The 25,765-nt window shown below is 43.1% G+C and overlaps 1 protein-coding gene across 32 annotated transcripts in view; it reads left to right on the top strand.

The window, feature by feature from the left end:
- Positions 1–10,860: 10,860 nt before the first annotated feature.
- CAMK2B (calcium/calmodulin dependent protein kinase II beta) overlaps positions 10,861–25,765 on the top strand; it is a 313,844-nt gene continuing 298,939 nt past the window's right edge. For 11 of the 32 annotated variants that reach the window (XM_082257240.1, XM_082257229.1, XM_082257238.1 and 8 more), the window contains exon 1: positions 10,865–11,342. In XM_082257240.1, coding sequence (XP_082113366.1) covers positions 11,284–11,342 — 59 coding nt within the window. In that variant the 5' untranslated portion in view covers positions 10,865–11,283. Of the gene's footprint in view, positions 11,343–25,765 lie in introns of all 32 variants that reach the window. The other 21 variants (XM_082257247.1, XM_082257241.1, XM_082257246.1 and 18 more) reach the window with 7 other exon arrangements.

The following is a 25,765-nucleotide window of genomic DNA, read 5'->3' as shown; positions in this document are numbered from 1 at the left end:
TTATCTAAGCCCCCTCTTGATCCAGCAATGTCCACACGAGCCTTGCCTCTCCAAGGACTTGCACTCCTGATTGGCATTTGGCAGCAGGATCACTTAAATCCTAATTTTAGCTTACGTAGTAGTAGTAGAGCTGATATAGCAAAGTCCCTTTAAGCAGTAAAGCCACTGGACAGAGAACTTCAGGACACCAGCCAGTGTCTCCTTTAATAGACCCATGGCTGCCTATAACTAGGCACCAGAGAGGTAACTAGAGAACAAGGTCCCCAAAATCAAGAAATGTCTGTACTCACAAGGCCCAAGGGCAGATGGATGCCTCCTTCCAATCTTCCAAACGATGCCCTTAGGGTTGCCATTAGGGTTGCCAACTCATCCCTTTAAACCCGAACACAGGTTCTGAGGCTAATTTAATGCAGATAAGGCACCAAGTGAGTTTAGTTACCACCTTAATCAGCCACAGAACCTGTGTAATTAATACGTGTTTGGTTTTTAGGGGATGAGGTGGCAACCATAGATGCCTTCTAATAATACCAGACAGATCTGTGGCAGACATTTCCCCTCAGTAAGCTTCTTCTAAGCACCCGGTTCTCTGAACTCCTCCCTCAGGTTGCCCACCTGAGGCCTCTACATGGCATACTGTGCCTGAAAGGACAGTGTGCCCCCCTCAGGCTGGACTCCTCCACTCTGGGACAAGACCTAGAGCTCTGTGTGCTCTAAGAATAAATACAGTCTCCCAGCCTGCCTTTGAGCCTGCCTCTTTAGGATATGCTGTTACTGTATCAATATTCATGCTGCAATCTGTATAACTCCAAACCTATCATTCAGAAACTTCTCAAGTTGCATTGATACAGAAGGAGCTATCCAGCATACTAGCAGCAGCAGAGCACACAGATCAGGCCATACTAAATGACTGCAGGTCACTGAGTACAGTGAGCCAAACAATGCTTTTAACTCAACCAAAATCAATCACATCGACTACTGTGTGGCAACTAAATTTACCCGTAAAAAACAATGATCTAACTTTCCTAGTACCTACCTAGGAGGGGGCTAATGAGTTACAAAGTAACGGATTACAGTAACTATATTACTTTTTTTGATAACGAAGTAACGTAACTAGTTACAATACTAATATTGGTAACTACACTACTTTACTAGGCTATAGGAGGTAACTACACTACTTTACTAGGCTATAGGAACGTGCTTTCCTGCGTTACCCAAGCCGTACGATACAATCGTTATTTCGAAGAATAGAGAGGGATGAAGTTTATGACTTTTTGTTGCACTTTATGTTTTATTCTGTTTTTTCAGGTTTTATTCTCATGTTTCCCAAAGCCTGTGTTTATACAATAAACTCTATGCAGAAAGAGTGTCATGTATCTTCTTCTACACGGTCAATTAAGAAAGAGGAGTGTAAAGTAATAGATAGTGAAGTTACTTTTCAAATGCAGTAACTAGTGAAGTAATCTCGTTACAATTTACAGAAGTAACTAGTAACTAGTTACATTTTTGAGTAACCACCCCAACACTGTCTGTCAGACAGAACAAGACCCCCCTCTCTATGGCTATAGCAAGTGGACAGATCTGGGAACTAGGGGATATCACCACTAGAATAAGAGCGAGAAATGTTTCCAAAGGCAATAGGTGGAAAAAAGACTAAATGCATTTACGCAGGCACATACATATTTCATTTTAGGTGGAAAGAACCATTAGGTACATCAGAAGACAAGTTATTGCAGTGACCAATTTTATGTGCATGTTTTATTCAATGAATGTGATTGTTTTATTTCTTGTGTTCTGTAAAACAAGACGCAGAATCACTCTGTATTTCCTTGCACACATGAGAATCTCCCGGCCCATGTGCTTATTACTATACACAATGCCTGCCTTATAACATGTGCCGATATATTTCTTAGCTAATCCCTTATATGCTTCCTCTATCTTAAAGAGAGATATTTTTAGACACATAACGTTTAAGAATAAATTCTTACTTCTCCTGCCTGACTCTTTCCATATTAAGGGACTCCCCCTTCAGTGCATGAGGTGGGGGGCGGCTTATTGCCATGTAATTGTTCTAGTAACCGTTTCCATGGCAACATGGCACAGACTGTATCTGCATGGTTTAGGCCAAATGCAAGTAGTCCATACCTCTGCCTTTCTGTTTACTAATTAGGAGCACAGCAAGGAGGGGAAGGGTGAGGTGAAGGGTCACACTGTAACCCCTTCAATGCCACTATTTTTGTAAAAATTAGGGATTTCTTTACCGCATTGTCACATTTTCTGGAGCCAAATAATACTGTATCTCCTGAGGAATAATGTAACAATTCTCAAGCAATTTATGTTCTCAAAAAAGAAAAGTAAAAATAATAATTAAGAAAATATATATATATATATATATATATATATATATACATATACATATATATATATATATATATATATATATTTTTTTTTTTTTAATTAATTTATTTTTTTATTTTTTCTTAATTATTATTTTTTATTAGGGAATACAGTAGGGGTATACAGTATTGTTTGGCTCCAGAAAATGTGACATTGTGGTGAAGAAATTCCTTAATTTTCAAATGAATAGTGACAATGAAGGGGATACAGTGCATGTGTGTATATATATCTATATATATATTTTTTTTTTTTTTTAAACCAAATTAGTAAATTTGTTTTTGCACCTGTTTAATTTTGGTTCAGCTCAGTAATTTTGGTTCCGTTCAGATATTTTATTCAAGCTGAGAGTAGATCTGGTGGCTGCTATGGTAGCTTAAAATCTATACAGCTAGGTTTACTGCTGGGATGCATTTTTGATCCAATTTCAGTGCGATTAGTGCCACTGTAGTGCAGGAACCTTTTTTAAAAACGCGCCATGTTGAGTTTTATTGATGTGAATGGGCGCCATTGAAAACAATGTGATTTCCTTTGTCATGCGATTCTGTGTAGCTCAAGCCTCATCAGAAATCGCACCAGTGTGAACGGAGCCTACTACTGTATAATGCTGCAGGAAGGGAGAATAATAAAGTGCCAGACTACACCTATAAAGGTGATCTCTAGGCACATTTTTAAAATGAGTTTGGCTTGGTCTCGACTCAGACTGAAAAAGGAGGAAGCAACAGAAGGATCCATTCAGTTGTGCTGCATGCTGATAGAAGAGAGCAGAGTGACAGAGAGGGATAAGTTCATCAGTCTGCGGCTTCTCCTTTCAATGTCCAGTCACAGGCTGGGGGCAGGACAAGAAGTGTAAGGCCCTGTTCATGCGGGGGAATTTGCTTAATGCAGGGCCATCTTTTCCTGGCATAGGGATGCACAGGTGCAACGTGCATCCCATGTCGGCATCCCATTTGAATCTTTTGGGACACACTTCTGTGTGGACACAGCCAAAGTGTCCCCATATGATGTGCTGGTGCAGGTTCCCGAACTTGGCCTGTGTTTGTTCGGGGACCCACACCTACATGTCATATAGGAATATAGTGGCTGTGTCCATGTAGCTGCCTGTCCCAATAGGCTGCTGGCAAAGGGATGTACACAGCTCCTGTGCATCCTCGTGCTGGTAAAAGACATCCCGGCATGGAATACAATGCAAATCACCTCATGTGAACGGGGCTTAAGTGTAACCTAAATGCAACATAATAAAATCAGGTTTCCTGCACTGCCAGACAGGGCTGTGTAAATTTCGGGGGCGGAAATATGTACTTTATCTGTATATAGCAGCATGCATGGACAAATCTTTCCTGCAGGCTATTCTATTCCGTTAGTCAACAACAGCAGCTGTCAGAATACCCAAACCGTGCATGTACTGTATCTAAGTGGATGAAGGCACTGTTTGGCTGACAATCCCCCGGCTCTTTTGGCAAAAGTCAATTAAACAATTGGCTTTTGTCGAGCCAGATGGTTCCGTCAGGGGCACCATGGCTTGAATATCAGCTGATTCAGCATGATCAATTCACTGGGATGTAAGAGTTTCAGTGTGGTATTTTTTGATTAAATAGATATCAATTGAAAGCCCTTTTTCGTGAATCCATATTTTCTCAAATGGTCGCATTTCTTCTCTCCTTAAAGTGGAAGAAAAGCCTAATTATAACACATTTAGAAATGTCCCCCTCCTCCATCCTCCTATCTGTCGTGCCTGCCCTTTGTAAAAAAAAAGATCTTTGTACTTACCTATTTTTAATCTGCTTGGTCTGGTCACATGATCCCGCAGCTCCGGCCTCCCGCTGTCAGTAAGCGACTGCTGCAGAGGAGAGGAAGGAGTGCCAACAGTCGCCAAAAGTCACGGCTCCAGGAATTCACAGCCATTGTTGAGCGCTCCCTTACACAGGGGAGTTGGGAGTTGTAGAATCACGTGACTGGACCAGGGCAGATTATAGATTATAAATAGATAAGTACACAGATATTTTTTATACAGGATAGGTAAGAATAGGTATAGTTAGGCTTTTCTTCCACTTTAATGGAGTACTCATTGCTATTAGCAGTCAGATGTAACAACTCAAATGTAGCCAAGAGAGTGCATACTTTTAGCTGCTTTCAAAGAAAAATGAGATAGCTATTGGGATGTGTTTACAATGTGTTTATGGTGAATTTATATTGTGTTTACCATGCTAACATGTAAAAACAGTTCAAACACAGCCGAACAGGACATGCTGTCCTTGCAGAGCCGCAAGTGTAGGTTGCTCCATACCATTCAAACAGATCCTTCAAAATGCTTTCCTAATGCATGCCATCTGCAAAACTTAAAAGCCTGTGTACACAAGTCCTAAATCAGTCCAGATGTTGTCTCTAGCAACCATTCAGATCCTAGCTGTTTATTTTCTAGTGCAGATTAGACAGTGAAATTGATGATCTGATTAGCTACTATTCACAACTCAGTAACTAAGCTTTGTACACACGATGAGAATATCGGACAAATGATAATCTGTTATTTTGCATGATAGTCTCATATGAAAAATGAAGAGGTTACTCAATTTATGAAAATTCTCACACGACAGAATACAATTTAGGAAGTGACGTGATGTATTGTATTGAATTATAATCTATTTGTTTTGTTTTTTTCCCTTTGGATAATTTCGGATGAACTGTTGTGATCTGCCCTAGAAAGCTGTGTGCTAACGATCAGATTTTCATACAATCCCATTGAAAGCGGTGTTTTTCGCCCAATTTTCTGATAGTGTGTACTAGGCTTTAGGCCGGTCATATGCCTAGGCTTTGGGCTTTAGGCTGGTCATGTAACCATGGGTTGCAGGAAAGAAATTCACTCAATTCCCCCATCAACATAGACAGTGTTGGCAGGGGAATCCTTCCCATGGAGCCATTGTGTTCTCTCCACGGGTAGGAGGAGGGGGGGGGGGGGGTTGTGCAGGTTAAGACAGTGATTATTGATAGAGGCTATAACAGCTGCTTGCAATGATCACATGTAAAGTCCAGCCCATGTAACCCATGTAAAATTCAGCATGCCCATACAGGGTTCAAATCTTGTCTGGTTCCTGCTGAACTGGGTGAGACTCGAACATTCTATGGCCTGCTATACTCTTTCAGTTCATTATTCATCAATGTCCACAAACAAAAAACAAAGCAAACTGCATTTATCTCTGAATAAAGGTATATCAATTTAACCACTTCCCGTCTGCGCTATAGCCGAAAGACCGCTACAGCGTGGACCTTAATTGCCGGGAGGGCGTCCATGTGCATCCTCCCTTGCATGAGCTGCCTGTGGGCTCCCTGTGGAGCGCACGTGGCTCGCTCTGTGATTAGCGAGTCCATGAGACTCAGCTGATCACAGATTGGAGTAAGGGGCTGGTCCCGGCCACTTTCCATGTGATCAGCTGTCAGCCAATGACAGCTGATCACGTGATGTAAACAGCAGCCAGAGATTAGCTTTTTTTTTCCTCTGTGAAGAGTAAAAAAAGCCGATCACCGGCTGCTATTAAAGAAACACCAGTCCCGAAGAGGAGAGGATCATCTGTGCCCCAGTGCCACCTACCAGTGCAGGTCAGTGCCGCCTGCCAGTGCCCACCAGTGCCACCTATAAATGCCCATCAGTGCCACCTATCAGTACCAATCAGTGCCCCATCATCAGTGCTGCCTATCAGTACCACCTACCAGTGCCTATAATTGCCCATCAGTGCCACCTGTCAGTGCCCATCAGTGCCACCTATTACTGCCCATGTGTGCCACCAATCAGTACCACCTATCAGTAACCTTCAGTGCCACCTACCAGTGCCTTTCAGTGCCCATCTGTCCACCCATCAGTGCCCCTTTCAGTGCCCACCAGTGCTGTCTTATCAGTGTCTCCTTATCAGTGCCCATCAGTACCGCCTTATCAGTGCCCATCAGTGCCTTATCAGTGCCCATCAGTGTGGCCTATCAGAGCCCATCAATGCAGCCTATCAGGGCCCATCAGTGCCGCCTCCTCAGCACACATCAAAGAAGGAGAAAAAATCTAAGGAACAGTAAGATGCAACAAATGTATTTTTTTTCCCAGATTTAGATACATTTTAAAGGCAGTCCTCTGGTACAAGAGTCAGGGTAAAAAAGAAGTAACTCCGTGGCTAAAAGTTGCTATCTATCAAGTTGTGAGGATATATTGCTTATGGTTGCATATATTGCTTATGGTTGTATGAGGCTGGCTGGGTGTGGAAAAGGAGGAAACACTGGTTTACAGTTTCAGTAAATGTATATTTGTGCTACTGAAATTTCTGGTGCCTAATAGCTTGTAGTAGCGATCAATCACTATGCATTTGGAACAAATGGTTTTCAAGCAGTGAGGTACACAAGAATAAATAAAGTTCATAAGCAGTAGAGCAGAAGGATCGGTCAACCTGAGCCTGATTTTGATCCACCGCTGTACCCAAGAGCAGCAGCTTCTTCTCTCCTCACAAGTCAGATTTAGAGCCCATTCACACTGCCGCGACTTGTCAGGCGACTTGTCAGCCTGACAAGTCGCGGTCGGTCGCGGTCCATTGAGTAGTACAGGCCCCCGTTCTAATAGGAGCGACACAAGTCGCTCCGACTTAGAAAAAGGGTCCTGTACTACTTTGGGGCGACCTCGGAGCGACTTGCATAGACTTCCATTATGTGAAGTCCCTGCAAGTCGCGTCGAAGTCGCGGTGCACAGCGGTGCACGCGACTTCACAGGTCGCCCCCCGAAGTCGTGTCGCCTCAGTGTGAACCAGCTCTGATAGCAATGGGAGTCATTGGCACCTGTATCTGTCAATCAAAGCCTGTGACAAGGGATTGCGGGAGTGGGGCATAGACATGCGGTCTGTGTCTATGGACACAGACTGCGCAGCTTGAGATTGAACAACCATTGCACAGAGCAGGTAAGTATAACATGTTTATTGTTTAAGTAAACATTTTTTTTTTTTAAAGTTACCCTTTACAATTACTTTAAAAGCTATTACATGTTACTCGTGTGCTTCACTTCATAGGGAGCCATATATGCCATATGCAAAGTGATTGAATGCTACTAGTGATTTTAATGGCATGATAATGTTACTTAAATAACCCGTGTGCTCCTTTTATTGTACTTCAATACATGAATAGTATGATTCCCTGTGTGCAATATTATTCATATTGTTTTTTCATTACTTCAAGGTGTATACAGGTTACTATGGTTCTTAGGCATTCTCTGATGCTGTATTTTAGGCGGAACTAAACCCTCCTATGTTTTACAGCCAAGGAAGCTGCTATCTTGATTTCTGTTTGATCTGCAGTTGCAATGGTGCTACAGATGTGATCAGTTATGACACCAGCCATTGATGGTTCGACAGTTGGTGGAGAGTACAATCTAATGTGACATACATAGCTGTTCACAGCCTATTGCATTAGGGTGTGCACCCCAAAGCTCAGACACACTGTGTTTACTATGCTTCAGCTTATGAATGAACACAGTGAGCGGGTGTGTTCACTGTCTTCATTTAGAAAAAGAAGCATTTTTTTAATGCCTTCCGGTGCGTTTTTAATGCATTTATACTGGGCTCCAGTGCGTTTTTATAACGTGATAATCTTGTTATTTTTTTCCATCATCATTTATTTTTTTGCTGTATTAACATCCCTGTGCGTTTTTATGCATTTTGCTATGTTCCAGTGCATTTCTTTGCACACAAAAAATACACCATGTTCTACTTTTGTTGACTGTACTGGAACGCACTGCAATGGTGTGAACTTTGCCATTGAAATCCATGTAACCTACTGTCCATACATTTTTGATGCAGAAAAAAAATCGCACTGGACTGCATGTGGTGTGAACCAGCCCTAGAACTCTGAACATACTTTTATTATTATACATGAAAATTCAGTTTTTCAGCAAATCACATTGAACTCTTCCTTGGACCTACAGTATTCCATTGCAATCAGTGATTTCACCAGATTCTACTTAACCTTATTAAAATGTTTATAGTTACGTATTTAAAACATAGGCATACGTGCCTACAATGGATTTGACAATTGTACAGTGAGAAATAATATTATGTACCCTCAGAGCCAAAGGGTCCTTTCACACGGCCGCTCCATGTGTCCGCAAATCATTCCATCCGTTTGCGGATGATTTGCGGACATAATGTAAGTGAATGGCATTGCGGATGTCAGCGGAATACCATCCGCTGACATCCGATTTTCCTCCTTTCAGTTCTGTTCCGTTTTTTCGAACGGAACAGAACCCTATTTTTTCATCCTGGTAAAAAACGGAAAGGAAGGAAAATTGGATGTCAGCGGTGTCATCCGCTGACATCCGCAATGCCCATAGACTTACATTATGTCCGCATATCATCCGCAAACGGATGGGATGATATGCGGGCACACGGAGCGGATGACACAAATGTCATCCGCTCCGTGAAAAAAAATAAAAAAATCCCGCAGCGGACTTAAGCAGCGGAGCGGCCGTGTGAAAGGACCCAAACTGGGTTTTCTAAACTTGCTTTTGTCCTTGTTAAAAAAACAAAAAACAAACAAACCTTGCTTGTGTCAACACAGCACAGTAAACACAGCAGTTCAGCGGATTTACTTAGAAACGCATAAAAAGAGCCTAAAAAACGATAAAAGTATATTACCGCTAGCCGCCGCAGATATACGGCGGCAGTTTCCCGCCAAACAGTGTACCAGTACGTCACTTAGCGGGAGCGATCGTGCGGGCGCGCGCACATGCACCAGAGGGGAAGCTGATCTGCTGGGTCAGCGGCCGCAATTGCCGCCGGGCACCCGCGATCGCTCCCTGTGGAGACAGAACGGCGGTCTGCCGTTGCGAACACGGCACACCACTGTTCTCTCAGCAATGAACACAGGTATCCTGTGATCCTCCTATTTAGGAACACAGGTCCCTGTGTTCTTTCCATAAGTCCATCCCCCACATAGTTAGAAAACACCCCCTAGGGACACATTTAAAGCGGTAGTATCCCGCTTTTTGACACTTTTAACTACAGGTAAGCCTATAATAAGGCTTACCTGTAGGTACAATTAATATCTCCTAAACTGGCACGGTTTAGGAGATATTTGCAGTGCATGCAGCCGCTCACACGAGCGGCGCATGCGCTCTGAAGGTCCGGGGGGACCTTCAACTTTCCTTGCTGGGAGCTTGCCGGAAAATCACTGTCATCGCGGCTCCGGCCAATCACAGCGCTGGAGCCGCCGAACCCGGAAGAGACGCCGAGGGATCATGGCAGCGCCCGCAGTGGTGTCAGAGGGTCCGTGACGGGGCTTCGTTCTAAGGTAAGTAATACATAATGAGCTAGTATGCGATGCATACTAGCTCATTATGCCTTTGTCTTGCAGGTTTTTTTTTTTTCGGGGTTACAACCGCTTTAACCTTTTGATCACTCCTGGTGTTAACCCCTTCCCTGCCAGTGTCATTAGTACAGTAACAGTGCATATTTTTAGCACTGATTACTGTAGTAATGTCACTGGTCCCCCCAAAAGTGTCAAAAATGTCAGTTAGGTGTCCGATCTGTCTTCTGCAATGTTGCAGTCCCACTAAAAATTGCTGATCACCGCCATTACTTGTAAAAAATAAATAAATAAATAAAAATGACATAAATCTTTCCCCTAGTTTGTAGACGCGATAACTTTTGCGCAAACCATACACTTATTGGGATTTTTTTTTACCAAAAATATGTAGCAGAATACAAGTTGGCCTAAAATGATGAAAGAGTTAGATTTTTAATTTTTTATTTTTTTTTATTGGGAATGTTATATAGCAGAGAATGAAAAATATATATTTTTTTTTTTTTTCAGAATTGTCATTTTTTTTTTTTTTTGTTAATAGTGCCTAAAATCGCACAGGTGATCAAATACCATCAAAAGAAAGCTCTATTTGTGGGAAAAAAGGACATCAATTTTATTTGGGTACAGTGTCACACGACCACGCAATTGTCCGTTAAACTAACGCAGTGCCGTATCACAAAAAAATGGCCTGGTCATTACGGGGGGAAATCTTCCGGTCCAGAAGTGGTTAAAACTGGATTTATCTATAGCAATCTATTTTTTTTATTTTTCCAGGACAGATTTGAAAATGAAAGCTGTAACCTGATTGGTTGCCATGGATAACAGCTGTCATTTTGCTCCTGTCTTCATAGATAAGTGCCAACGATGCTCAGATACATATATAACCAAGTGATGTGTACGATGCAGCATCTAAAAAAGCATTCCTACAGTAGCTGTCTGGTGCAGTCAGTGGTCAGCATCCATCTTTAACCCCTAATAAGCCCAGGGGTCTGCAATGCTAGCAGGCAAGGAGTTAAATAATCCCTATTAAATGGTAGCGCCTGTCCTGTCCTCACACTTTCTCTCCTGTCTCCCCCTCCTATTTCTCATTCCCCTATATCTCTACTCTATCTTTGCCCTCCCTCTCTCTCTCTCTCTCTTTTCTCCCTCCCATCCCTCCCTCTTGTTCTCTCTCAGTCTGAAATTAATACAGGCAAGGCACATTCAAAGCTGCTCCTGACTACCTCTCCTTTCTCTCTTTCTCCCTATCTCCCCCTAATTCCTGGAATCTCCTCCGCTCCCTATTTTTTTTTTCATTCTCTCTCTCATTCTTTTCATCCCTCTCCATCTGTCTTTTTTTTTATCCCTCCTCATCCTTTCTGGGATTTTTTTTTTTTTTTTTTTTTTGTGGTAGAAAAGACGCAGAGAACCCTACAGGAGGGGCAGACAGGAAAGAGCAAATACCAGGACTAGAAGGGGGCAAATAAGACAGATCTCGTCAGAGCCAAACGCCCCTACCGCTGAAAGAAGACTAAGGAGGTCTCTTCCTTGCGAGAACCAATAAGCACTGCAGAGCCCGGATCCCATGCAGACATGGCTGTAACCTGCACACGCTTTACAGATGAATACCAGCTGTATGAAGAGATTGGCAAGTAAGACACCATCTGATTACTCACCTGCAGCTCAGCGGCTGGAGCAATAAGGCACACTGGGGTGGGGGGAAAAGGGAGGGTTAGCCATAGAATCCACCCCTTGTTGCTATAGACTGAGAAATACTGGTATCCTAAACCTAAAAATCGAAATTTCCACACCGAATCTTTCATTTTTGTATTACTAGATGTAGACGGGGCCTTCTAGCACCGATGGGGGGCATACAGGGTGTGTGATGAGAGTGGGTGGTCAATGGTGATGAGCAAATTTGGTAACCCAACTCCTGATGTGACTGCAGACGTCTATACGTTTGCATTCGTCTGGCTTGTATTTGGGAAAAGGTTCTGGCGTATATTCAGATTTGTTAATATGAACGTGTATTGATTTGCACAAATGATGTGTCTATGTCTGGGAGCCACTGCTGAGTGTTTGAGTGTCTGCGTCTATTCCTGCGGGGGACGTGATTGGATTTAGGGTGAGGTTTGGGGTGATGGTGGCTGCTGTATAGCTGTGAACACTATTCATGGATTGCAGGGGAATCATCATAGCTGGCTGGCACCCACTGCTGGGCAGAAATAATGTGGGAGAAATGTAGGGGGGGTTGCGTAGTTGTCAAATAGCCAAGATAATTTAGCATTAAAATGGATGATCTTGGGTGTACTGGTTGGTAATTGCTGAGGGAGGTAGTTGATGTATTGGGTTATTGATACATCATTATTTTTGCAGCTACCTATGGGGGACCAAAGAAGTAGTAAGCACAGGCTGCCAATTAGCCCATCAGTGGGAGTATTTCACAGTGACTGATAACATTGGGGTGTTTATGGGTGCTGGGGGTACTAATTAGAGGTGCTGATTTTAAGATGGTAGCTGTTAAAAAAAGGTAGAAATTATAGAGAGCTCTAAGAGATGCTTTTGGCAAATAATTGTATGCTGTGGTTATTAATATCTAATGGGCGATCGTTCTTAGTGATGGACGATGCTAACAGCAGGATATTTATGTTCACTTTAGACGTACGGATTTGAAAAATTGCCATATATGGCCATTTACCGGAGTTCTTCCCCAGCGGTGGTGTATTCGATGAGTGATTGGTAATACTGTCTATGAAGATGAGGCTTTGATTGGCAGGTGCACTGGTATCTCTATGTCCCTTGGATGCACCCCCTCCCATCTCAGGTCCTCCTGGTTTCCTGAGTGTTATTCCGCCCCCCTTTGATGATGTCACATTTGGCTCTCACATGGATGAGGTTTTCAGGACAGGGCCTGTGAGATATGGGGTCAGGGAGTCACCCGGGAGCTGAGGCTACTACAGTTGCAGAGAATCAGGATCCATCCATCTCCCTACTGCTGCTAATATCTGTCATTCTTCAGGTACTGCTGCATCCAGACGCAATCATGCTAATTCAGTATGGTTGTGCAAAGAGCGTAGTGCAGCAACCAATTAGAAATCACAACTCAACAATTGTAAATGCAGTAATCTGACATTTCATTGGTTGCTAGAGATTATCATACATTTCGCATTGCTGTGTACACCACATAATGGAATAGGTATATAGGGCATATTCATAAAGCATTCACCAAACATTAACTACTACAAGTGAATCTTCCAGGTACATGTGCTTTAAATTACAGGGAATTATTAACCACCTGTGAATGTTTGATGAGCATCACATTCACTGCATTACAAATATGCTCATATGTGTGTAACCTACAGCAAACATTCCGAATTCTACTCATCGATCTGACTACAGCAAATTGAAACACGATTGTTCACCGTCTGCACTACACACATCATCATGGCTCTTTGCATGCTCTTTGAATATTGCACCGAACAACCAAAAATGAATGGGCAGAGTGGAGTGGCCATTGTGTGCCATAGCAAAATACAGTGACACCTTGGTTTGCGAGTATAATTGGTTCCAGCAGCTTGCTTGTACCTTTATTAGGAAAAGAGCAAAGGCTAGTGACCCTTATCAGCCAATCAGAACTCTCTTTTAATGCTGGCCATACTCATGAATTTCAGATGATTCCTGCTAGATCGGCCACAATTCGAGTTGTAGGTGCCCCTGTCATACCACCCACCTCCACAGAAGTCAATTTAAAGTTTGACAGATTCGGGTAGAAAACTGTCGACTGAATAGTGACTGCATCACATTCGATGTCACTGTGCCACTCATTCAATTGTCTGAATACAATAGCCACCAGTGACAGTTTCCCCATCCATGCTCTTTGGCACGAATAAGAGAATCAAGTGGGCTGAACGTCAGAAATCTACACGTTTATGGATAGCGAACTGCACAGAACTGCTAAAATCGAATTGCTTGTTTTAAGCTACTTCTTGCTCTATGCACCATTTTATTTACCAAAAACTTATATAATGATGAAAGGGGCACTCCTGATGTACAAAGTTTAGTAGCTAATCTGATTTCAGTTTATTGTAGTCACATCAGTGAAAAGTAAAAAAATGTTTCTATACGTTACTGCTTTTTACCTTATTAAAAATGTAAATAATTGACTGATTCTAATGAAAAGCCTATGTAAATTACAGGGAGTATACAGCTACAAAGTCTTGCAAGCCAGTTAAAAAAATGAAACAACGGTCAGGTGACTGGGTCATTGCAAGCTGAACGTTATCTATGCCCTATGTACTACTGTATTGAATACGCCTGGCTGCGGAATAGAAATGAAGAAAATAAATAAAGGGTTCTTCTACATAATAACCGGAGTTTTATTTTATTTTCTAAGGAAAAATGACAGATGGCTGCTCTCTGGTTGTCAGGGACAGCACCTTTGCATTGCATTGTATCCAGTTTGATAGCATACCTCATTTGAGTAGTTTTATTAAAGACTGAGCATTGCTAAAGCATAAGGCACTAGCATAGCATAGCAGCACATAATATTCTAACAGTATAGCATATACATGTCCTGTTTAACTTTGCCACATATGAAGTGTGGCAAAAAAAAAAAATCACCCATGTAATGTTTTGGCATAAAGTGTTTGCCTTCAAAGAATGCCAGACTGTTGAAGAATAACTCTAGACATCAGTATGTTATATATAGTACAGCTTGGACAAATGTAAACTATGCATATACCATACCTAGCTGATGCCTCTGGAACCTGACTCCATTGATCCCCACTTGCTCCATTGATCCCCACTTGCTTCCAGGTTCTGTGTTGAGCAGCCAGCCTTATGCATTGTGAATACAGGAGGTCAGCCGCTCTACACAGGTGCCATTCAGAGAATGTTTTGCTTTTTTTGAACAGATGTAAAGGGCTCTCTGATTGGACGAGGTTGAGAGGCGGATGGTTACCTCACACTCTTCACCTCATCCAATTAGAAAATGCTTTGCATTCGTTCAGAGGATTCAAGGCATTCTCTGAATGGCACCTGTGCTGGGGGGCCGGCCTCCTGTGTTCACAATGCAGGAGAGCCACCATTCGGAGTGGGACCCAGAAGCAAGTGGATATCACTGAAGTAGCAGTGTCATTAAGGTAACAAATGTTCAGGCACTAGTATCCCCTCTCTTCCCGGTGATCACAGGAGTACACTTTGTTCTGCACTCCTGTTGCCCATTGTAGCTGACTGTGGGCTAAAGCCTGCTGTCGGCTGACGTCACGGTTATGACTAAGCGAACATAGTTTCGTGAAACAGTTTTTTGCCCTCCTGTCCCTGGTTTGTCGTTTTGGATTTTATGGATTTTCAATAAAAGGTTTTTATCATTTACTATCACTCTCAAGTTGGTGTGCAGTTGCCTTCTTCTAATTGTATGGCTGACGTCACTAAGCAGGTCCAGGCTCTGCAAAGATTCAGATTTACAGTCCAGATGCCTGGTACCGGCAGCTGGCTCAGCCTCTCAGCGAATTGCTGAGAGACTGAGCCAGCCACTCCCACCCCCTGCACAGCCCAGCACTCCAGTGAGCACTGGAGGGGCAGACCAGAGAGCTGGTGACTGACAGCAATTGGTTCTTTTCATACTGAATACTGAGAACGGAGCAATCAGCAGTTTTTGATCGCTCAGTTCTTGGTGTAGAGCCAGCAGGGGACAGCTGCAGCTGGGATCGGTGCTGCTGCCATCTAAGTGAGTATGATTATTAATTTTTTGTATTCCCCAACTTCTCTTTTTTGGAACCATTAGCAAATTCTAGAGCACGTGTCAAACAAATGGTCCATGGCCTGCATCTGACCCACCAGGCCATTTCATGTGGCCCTCACACCCAGGGCTTTTTTCTGACGGAATGGGGTGGAACTCCCTTCCGCCACCTTTGGCTCACGCCCTCTGGTCCTCGCTCACTACTGTTGTAAACACAGAAGCCTTCTTTGTTTACAAGGACAGTTTTCCTCTCAGTGGCTCTCACAGATCTATGCCTACCCTGCACTCCTGGCTGGGATGAGGGTGATGCAGATGCAAGTGCAGTGTGGATATAGGTGGGATGGGGCATCACATGGTAGGCTGCACTGTGATCATCATCTGTGCCAAGTGCACAGATGCCGACCAATGATCTCGCTGCAAGTGAGAGAGAGGTAGAGCCGCCTACACTGGAGATACTAGAGCTGGGCGGAGTAATGTTTGAAAAGGTGAGATGTGAGTAAGCTTTGGGGTGGGAGAAATGAGGGCTTTGGAGGATGGGGTTTGCAGAAGTGGGGATGGGGGGAGAGTGGGGCAGAGGTTAGAGTTGAGGAGGGGTGGAAGTGAGATGTGGAGAGCCTGTGAAAGAGAACTGAACCCTGCACACCGTGCATAGCACACCCCTGAACTCTGTACATAGCAAACCCTTGAATTCTGTAGTCTGTGCATAGGGCACCCTTGAAACTGTACTATATACAAAATGCATCCCTGAACCCTGCACTGAAAATGCAGCGCACCCCTAAACTCTTCACTCTGTGCATTGGGACCTCCTGAAACTGTACTCTGTACATAGCGAGCCTCTGAACTCTTCAATCTGTACATAGTGCATCCCTGAACTCCGCACATAATGCACACCTGCCTAATTTGACCAAACCCACTGTTTGATGCAGTTCGTTGAGTTCCTGCACCTATTCTCTGAGAACAAAAGCATTGGATACATTTATATACTCTCACAGATAAAACCACCCCTTTGAGGGCAACCATAATGCTGATTTGGCCCACGATAAGTTTGAGTTTGACAACCCTGTTCTAGAGGAACCCTGGTTGAGAATGGCTGGTCAACACTTTCTAATGGCATCGTTTTTCAATTTCTAAATAGTTACTGTATACTGTGTATGTAAGTTGCCACTGGTGACGTGCTTACTTTGTCATCATTCCTAATTGATGAGTTAATGACCTCCAATAAGTATGTGTTGTTAGCCATCCCGACACTTCTTTGACCGAACACTTTTCCCATGTCAGTGAATCCTACATGCATGATGTCCACAAAGTGCAGCACAAAAAAGTATTCATTTGAATGTTACTACTGATATGCTGTGCTAAGGGCTCGTTCATACATATCCTTTGTGGTAACAATTTTTGCTGCAAAACACATTAATGCATGGGTTTATGTATGTTGCAGTGTGATGCCATTCATTCACAATGGCACCCCAATGCACATACACATAAGTTCACAATGTACCTGTGCCATAGCTGCTGTGCATTATTGGACAAAATGATGTAGATGTGTTATTCGGTTATTGTGGTACGGTGACAGTATTCAAAATGAATGGGTTACCTTACGCAATGCACCTTGACACTTGTGCGTAAATGCCCTTCAACAATGTGCATAGGCCCAAAGTCTATTTACTGCTCAGTGTGATCATGACCAGAGTCAGGAAAGAAGAATCTTGACTAGATGCAAAAGTGCAAACTGACTCATGATGAACCACTCAGGTTTAGGTGTATCTAACAAGAACTGTCACATTATTTGTTTGTCTTTATTTCTAAAGCTGTATCCAAGAAACAGGCTTTTAGAAGTCATCAATTTTTGCCCTGCAGGATGAGGCAATATGCGCTACAGGCATAGTAACAATACAGCACTGAGCAGTTCTCCGCAGAATGGTCCAGGTGTTTCCTGGGAGCTAGAAAATTACATTGATCTATTCCTGCTAAAGAGCAGGCAGAATATGATGCCATCATGGGGTCAATAGGGACCTATATTTAGATTTGTGATGGATGTATGTGTGTTTGTACGATCACAGATATCTGTATTTTCCATAGATATCCCAGCTCCATATGCACCCAGCTGTCACTACCCCACCACCACCACCATCCTTCTGTGCAGCCCTTCACATACCATTTTTGCTGTGTTGCTGCTTGGTCTTCAGACACGCAAAGACTAGTAATACTGTTGTACTATTTTTTTTTTCTACAGTGTGTACATTTTGGCATTCTTTTTGCTCAAAGCAGTATTTAACCCAAAACCAAAAACTTAGTATATTGCAGCTTACCAATCATTGGATGTGGTGGCTGCTTTTCTTTTCTTTTTTTTTTTTCCTGGTGTTTTTTTCCTGGTGCTCTGCCCAGTAACACACTTCCTGTCTTAGGTCCCTTTCACAGGGGGCGGATCCGCTCGGTGGACTCCGCTAGCTCAGCGGGGATCTCTCAGTTGATCCCCGCTGAGCAGGCGAATGACTGTTGCACAGTGAGCAGAGACAGACCTGTCGGAGTCCAGCTCTCCTCTATGGAGAGATCAGATGAAAAGGGACAGCATGTCCATTTTAATTCGATCCCACCCGTTGGACATTTCGCCATCCGTCTGTTCTCAGCGGATCTTGTCGGATGGAATGCCAGACGGGTGTCAGCGGGCACATGTCCACTGACATCTGCCTCCCCATAGAGGAGAATGGGTGGCCCGATCAGGTCCGCCTGAAAAACCGACAGGCGGACCTGATCAGTCCGATCATGTGAAAGGGGCCTTAGGGTGGCTCTTCTCTATGGCAGAGCACAAGAGGCTACCCTGGACAGACTCAATGCCAACCCCTGGAGAGGGTAGTATTAGATGCACTAGCAGATTTAGATGCACTTAAAACGGGACTTTACTCATAACAACTTGATAAAAAATAATGTTCTTTAGCTAGGAACACTCATTCCACATCAATAATTAGGGTACCTAAATTAGTGTGTGCTGTAATTTGTCTACAGCATTGTTCCTGTTTCTTCATGCTGGAGACTGCCCTTTTTCTGAAGCCCAGGGCCCCTGAACAGCAGTAAATCATAAAGCAGAACTAAATCCATCGAATTAAGTTTCAAAAAACAGTTACATTCCTGGAATGCCGGGATTTGCTAATTGTCACATTTGCTTGTATCCTCAACCAAGCTCTCAAATCATCAAATGGCTGGTGTCATAACGAATCACATGTTCAGCACCATGGCAGTTGTAGATCAAACAGAAGCAACTTCCTTGGCTATGCAGGATAGGAGGATTTAATTTTGCTTTAAGGCCGTCAGCAGATGAACCTCTACAAATTTGACCGTGTTTAAACATGGAGAGCAACTGAGCATGTGGTGAGACAGTGTATTACTGGATTTTAAACAGTATTTATTTTTAATGTTTTACATTACATAGCTATACCTGCAAAAGAGGCCAGCCTGAAGTGATATAACAGGACTTCATTTTCTGACTAAAGCTCCACTTTCCACGATAAGTGGGGTGCCCCAAGGCTCAGTCCTGGGACCAATTTTTTTTCATTTTATTCATAAATAGCATTGAGGATGGGATCATTAGCTCAATCTCAGTTTTTGCAGATGATGAGTGGGCAACTACATGGCAAATGAGGTTTAGTGTGGAGAAGTGTAAGATATTGCACTTGGGGACTAAAAACATAAAAAACTAAAAACGCAAAATAGGCATGGGGGGGGGGGGGACCTCTGGGGGAATCAAGAATGGAGAAAGATCTAGGAGTCTTAGTAGAAAATAGACTTAGCAATAGCATGCAATGTCAAGCTGCAGCTGCCAAAGGCGGCAGAATATTAGCATGCATAATTAAGGGGATATATTCCAGAGATAAGACTATAATCCTTCCACTTTATAAAACTCTGGTCCGGCCTCAAGTGGAGTATTCTGTCCAGTTCTGGTTGCCAATCCTCAGAAAGGATGTGTTGGAACTGGAAAGAGTCCAAAGAAGGATAACTAAGCTAATTAGGGGATTGGAGAACCTAAATTATGAGAAGCGATTACAAGCACTCGATTTATTCTCCCTAGAGAAGAGATGCCTGAGAGGGGACACAATAGCGATTTACAAATACCTCAACGGTGATCGCAGCATAGAAAAAAAAACTATTAATTTGCAAGGAGTGCAAGAGAACACGAGGCCATACAATGCGTTTAGAGGAGAAGCGATTTAACCTTAGGCTATGCAGGGTTTTTTTTTACAGTAAGGGCTATAAGATTGTGGAACTCGCTTCCACAAATGGTAGTAACTGCGGGGAGAATGGCTACTTTTAAAAGACTCTTGGACATACATCTCCAAGATCAAAACATTCAGGGGTATGGGAAATGAATACGTCCACACACACCTACACAGGTTGAATTGGATGGACTATTGTCTTTATTCAACCTCAACTACTATGTAACTATGTATGTAACTAAATAAATAAATGCTAAGCATTGGAAGCATTCCTGTCCGTGTTAAATGACTTGTCTTAACCAAGCTGCCACAATTGCTGGCCAGCTTGGTCTGTTAAAGGAAGTTGAAAAATAACAGACTTGCTGGCCAGACCACCAGGTGAAAAAAAAGGGTACAAAATCTTAAAAAATGAAAACTATTGCAGCCACCATATTTAAGTATTGGCAAGCTGCAATATATTACATTTTTGCTTTTGGGTTTGGATATAGTTATAAATATTTTTTATTTATAACTGAAACTCTACACTAGTCTTTGAAAAGCAATCTTAGGTGGATCGGTTTTCAGAAAGCATTACAGGAGTGGCTGAAAGACAGTCAGGAGTCAATACTGCCTCCACATGCCTGACATTTTTTCGAGGGAGGTGGTAAAATTGCATTTCAGTCACCTATTTTTACTGCTTTCCATCTAACTGCAAGTGTAAACAAGTCTCTGTGAATGTTTTGTATGTAATAACTAGGCATACAAAGGAGGGAAGTGCTTTAGGGCTCACAAGCTCAGGGAAAAGGGATCATCCCCAATATTTTCCAGGTGTGAGCTCCTAGCTATTCATTTCTGATTCTATTTCTCACCTGTTTGTTTTACTAGTCTATCTGCATGAGCATCTAGAAGGCTTTCAACGCATAGGTGCTCAAAACGGTGGCCCTCCAGCTGTTGCAGAACTACAAATCCCATGGGGCATTGAAAGGCTGACAGTTACAAGCATGAAAAATAACAGAAAGGAAGATGCATGATGGGACTTGTAGTTTCGCAACAGCTGGAGGGCCATAGGTAGAGCATGCATGCTATAAAGAATGGGTGAAATCTGGAAGCTTTTGCAACAGTGATTAGTGTCTTTTAGAGCCGGTTCACATTGCCGCGACTTGTCAGCCTGACAAGTCGCGCTCCCTCGCGGTCCATTGACCGCTACAGGACTCGTTCTAATAGGAGCGACACAAGTCGCTCCGACTTAGAAAAAGGGTCCTGTACTACTTCGGGGCGACCTCAGAGCGACTTGCATAGACTTCCATTTTGTGAAGTCCCTGCAAGTCGCTCCGAAGTCGTGGTGCATTGTAATGCACAAGTCGCCCCCGAAGTAGTAAGGAGTCGTGTCGCCCCAGTGTGAACCGACTCTTAGGCACAACTCTGTCGAATCTATTAATTGTTGCTACTTTTGCTCTTGACAAATACATTCACTGCTTGGCTATTTGGCTAATACCTAAGGCAGCCCATTGATGATTTTTTTTTTCATTCAACCAGTGGGCTGAACGAAAAAAAAAAAATGACTTGATACCCCCATCCAAATATTCAAGGTGGATAGGGGGTATCCTCCCCAAATTGCTTTGTATTTTGACAGTGGGGAGACTTCAGAGACTATCAGAATATACTGATCAGCCCTGGTGGCTAAAGCCAACAGCGCTGATCTAGCAGGAATTTTCCAATAGGGCGGTTGTACAGAAGTCAATCAGTAGATCAACTTCTGTACAACCAGCCTGCCTATACGTGGATTGTAATTCAGCCGGCTCAGATGAACCAGTCAAATTTCAATCCATATAAAAAAAACGGAAAAATCAACACAAGGGACATACCTTACAGGCAGATGATCGATAGCTCTGCCCTCTCCATTCAAAGATCTGGTATCATTCATAGAAGCAGTAGTATGGCTTCTATGAATGGCAGATCAAGCAGTAAAGGGTGGGGACAGGAAGTTCTTCTGAAACCTCTTTAACTGTATTAGCCCCTGCCACACTAGAAGATTATGGTAGTGGAAGGGGGGTTGGAAAGATAAGGATTTCTAAAACATTAAGAATCAGCACAAGGGACACATCATACAAAATAAAAGATATGTCCCTAGTGCCAATTTTGAGTACATTTTTGTAAATATTTTATTATATCTTTTCATGTGGAAAAACTGAAAAAATGACACTTTGCTACAATGTAGAGTAGTGAGTGTACAGCTTGTATAACAGTGTAAATTTGCTGTCCCCCTCAAAATAACTCAACACACAGCCAATAATATCTAAACCACTGGCAACAAAAGTGAGTACACCCCTAAGTGAAAATGTCCAAATTGGGCCCAACGTGTCAATATTTTGTGTGGCCACCATTATTTTCCAGCACTGCCTTAACCCTCTTGGGCATGGAGTTCACCAGAGATTCACAGGTTACCACTGGAGTCCTTTTCCACTCCTCCATGACAACATCACGGAGCTGGTGCATGTTAGAGAGATTGCGCTCCTCTACCTTCTGTTTGAGGATGCCCCACAGATGCTTAATGGGGTTTAGGTCTGAAGACATGCTTGGTCAGTCCATCAACTTTACCTTCAGCTTCTTTAGCAAGGCAGTGGTTGTTTTGGAGGTGTGTTTGGGGTCATTATCATGTTATCATTCATGGTTCCCTCAATTAACTCTTACTCTCCAGTCCCGGCAGCACTCATGCAGCCCCAGACCATGACACTCCCACCACCATGCTTGGCTGAAGGCATGACGCACTTGTCTTTGTACTCCTCACCTGGTTGCCGCCACACACGCTTGAAGCCATCTGAACCAAATAAGTTTATCTTGGTCTCATCAGACCACAGGACATGGTTCCAGTAATCCATGTTCTTAGTCTGCTTGTCTTCAGCAAACTGTTTGCGGGCTTTCTTGTGCATCATCTTTAGAAAAGGCTTCCTCCTGGGACGACAGCCATGCAGACCAATCTGATGCAGTGTGCGGCGAATGGTCTGAGCACTGATCCCCCACCCCTTCAACCTCTGCAGCAATGCTGGCAGCACCTATACGCAGTGTTGTATTTCGTTTTTTTGCTGCCCTAGGCCTGACTAAACTCGTGCACCCCCTAATTTAAATATGACCCACCCCTTCCTGCCAAGACCACACCAATTCCTTTTTAAGACCCCCCCTGTCATCTGCAAACCTCACCCCTCCCTCTTTAGGCTTCACCAATGCAGCAACTGGTGTGAATGGACCCTAAGCTGTGTTGCAAGGCTTTTGCTTGTTTCAAGTAGGTTTTCCTTACCTATGCAAGTCTATTGGAATGCAAAATCTGCATTAAGCACAGGTAAATGCAGGTCAGAAGGAGGTCAAGGGCACCTGTCAATGAATTCTGAATGATCACTGAAACATCTCAAACTGAGGTCAGAACAAATGCTAAGTAATAACAAAAGAACTCCCAGTGGTGAAAGTGCTCATATTTACCTGCTAAAATACCCCTAAATTACATCACATTGGGCCAGCAGATAGGGTTGGGCTAAATCCATATTTGTGGATTATTGGACAGAGAATGCTGATCTAGCAACACAGGTACCTCTCGTGGCTGTCAGTGCCACTTATACCAGGAGGAACACTGGGGATGGGGACCTGCCCTACTACAGTTCCATTTGAAGGTGGTCATGTGACATTCACAAACCAGTTTATTAGTCAAAGCATTAGGACTCAATCAGGCCAAAAATGATCCCAAAATATGTCAACACACAGACTGAAAGAGCTTTTATCTGTGTATGTTTAATTACAATACATTTTGCTAAATAAAACAGGGTTAACTGGCATTAGGATGTTCTTACAGAGAAAAACCTAAGACAAATCAGCAGGTTGCAAAAACCATGAGCAAAAAAAGTATATGTTCCAGCTTTACTTCTCATCCAGAAGACTACAAAAGCTCGGTATGCCACAGAGGAGGGTAGGTGGAGCATTAGGCTGCTAAGACCTGCTGCCAGTGCTACACTTACTAGTATTGGCGGCTGCCAGTTGTATTAACTGCGGCCGCCAGTCTATCCAAATGTCAGGCCAGTTATTATACTGGCAGCAGTGCAGCTGCTTTATAGGGGCGCCAGACAGAATTTGTTTCCTAGGCCCTGCCACCCGGCCCAGTCGGGCCTATAAGACTGGGGATAAAAAGTCTAAAAATGTAACGAAAGCGGTGGGGACTCCTTTCGTGCAGAGACCGGTAGGAGGATGTTTTTTTCATTCGGGGGTGGCTTTTTTGTCGCCCCCTTGCAAAGTGCCACGCTAGGCCTGAGCCTTGTTGGCCTAGGCCAGGATACTGCATTGCTCATATGTCTATTTCCCAAAGACAACCTCTGGATATGACTGCACGTGCATTCAACTTCTTTGGTCGACCATGACAATTCCTGTTCTGAGTGGAACCTGTCCTGTTTAACCACTGTATGGTATTGGCCACCGTGCTGCAGCTCAGTTTCAGGGTCTTGGCAATCTTCCTATAGCCTAGGCCATCATTATTTGGAGCACCATTTCTTTTTTTCAGATCCTCAGAGAGTTTATTGCCATGAGGTGCCATGTTGAACTTCCAGTGACAGTATGAGAGAGTGAGAGCGATAACACCAAATTTAACACACCTGCTCCCCATTCATACCTGAGACCTTATAACACTAATGAGTCACATCACACCGGGGAGGGAAAATGGCTAATTGGGCCCAATTTGGACACTGTGTACTCACTTTTGTTTCCAGCGGTTTAGACATTAATGACTGTGTGTTGAGTTATTTTGAGGGGACAGCAAATTTACACAGTTATACAAGCTGTACACTCACTACTTTACATTGTAGAACAGTGTAATTTCTTCAGTGTTGTCACATGAAAAGATAATAAAATATTTACAAAAATGTGAGGGGTGTACTCACTTTTGTGAGATACTGTATATTACAGAAAATAAAAAATAATAACATGCCTGTTGTGAAATCCAGTGGCAGGAAAAAAAATCCAGATAAGGCAATCCAGATAAAGTTGGGTTTATAAAGCATATTTCTCCAACAAGCGGTAAGTCCTAATTTCACTACTTTCATGAGCTATGCCCCCCGAAGAATCTTCAGCATTCCACATGCTTGCAGGCACATTGGGAGGCAGATGCAGATGAAGTGGAGGGCTCAGTTTAAAAACTCTGGTAAGACTAGTTTTTGTTTTTTTGTTTTTTGTAAGCTTTTTTAGTAAGCATGATCAAATTCCTAAGCTTTCCCAATAAACAGGAACATTACCATGCCTATTCTTTGTAAATCTGATTCTCACCCGCTCATGTTACAGATAAAGAGAAGTGGAGAATGGTTATGGAAGCCTTTGGATACATATTTTATTTTCAGCATTCAAGTATAAGTAAAGGCAAAACTTTTTTTTTGTTTCGGATATAGGGGAGAAATAAAAGAACAGGTTAGTTTTTTTTTTGCTCTCTGTGCCCCCATTAGGGAGATTCAGAGCCGGTTCACATAGGCGCGACCCGACTTGCAAAGAAGCTCAGGACCCTTTTTCTAAGTCGGAGCGACTTGTGTCGCTCCTATTAGAACGGGTCCTGTGCTACTCTATGGCAGGCGACCCACGGCGACTTGTCAGGCGACCAGGTCGCCTGACAAGTCGCCCCAGTGTGAACGGGGTCTTACCCTCTCTATTTGTCCTGTTTACTATTATCATTAAAAGTAAAACAAAAACCCATATTTTGGGTTGTCCCCATAAGGCCTGTTACACACGATACTCCTGTTTGAGCATCTCCTTTTTCAGCTGTAAATTTGTCTTATTGAAATGCGCTCATTTTCGCGCATATGCGTTTTTTGGCAAATATGCAAATTAGCATTTTCAGATTAACAGTATGTTCGTGTGCATTTATTTGTGCGCAATTGCGTGTATTTGCGTGCATTAGGCGTACATTACTGTCCAAAAATACAGATTTTTCTATTTTGTTCTTACTGATGAATGCACGGCGCTCATCAGAAAAAAAAAAGCTGTACTGAGCTTTTTTAAGCTGCAGTGTGCAAGAGGCCTAAAAGTAATAGAGGGAAAATCTTCCAGTGGGGACACTAGTTTTGGTGACCTGGGTGTCCTTCGGAAATTTACTTAGGCTCTGTTCACACCTGATCGTTTTTAAGCT

The sequence above is a fragment of the Pelophylax lessonae genome (genome assembly GCF_965119305.1).
Source record: "Pelophylax lessonae genome assembly, chromosome: 4".
Taxonomy (NCBI): Eukaryota; Metazoa; Chordata; class Amphibia; order Anura; family Ranidae; genus Pelophylax; species Pelophylax lessonae.
This window is presented reverse-complemented; position numbering and strand designations above follow the sequence as displayed.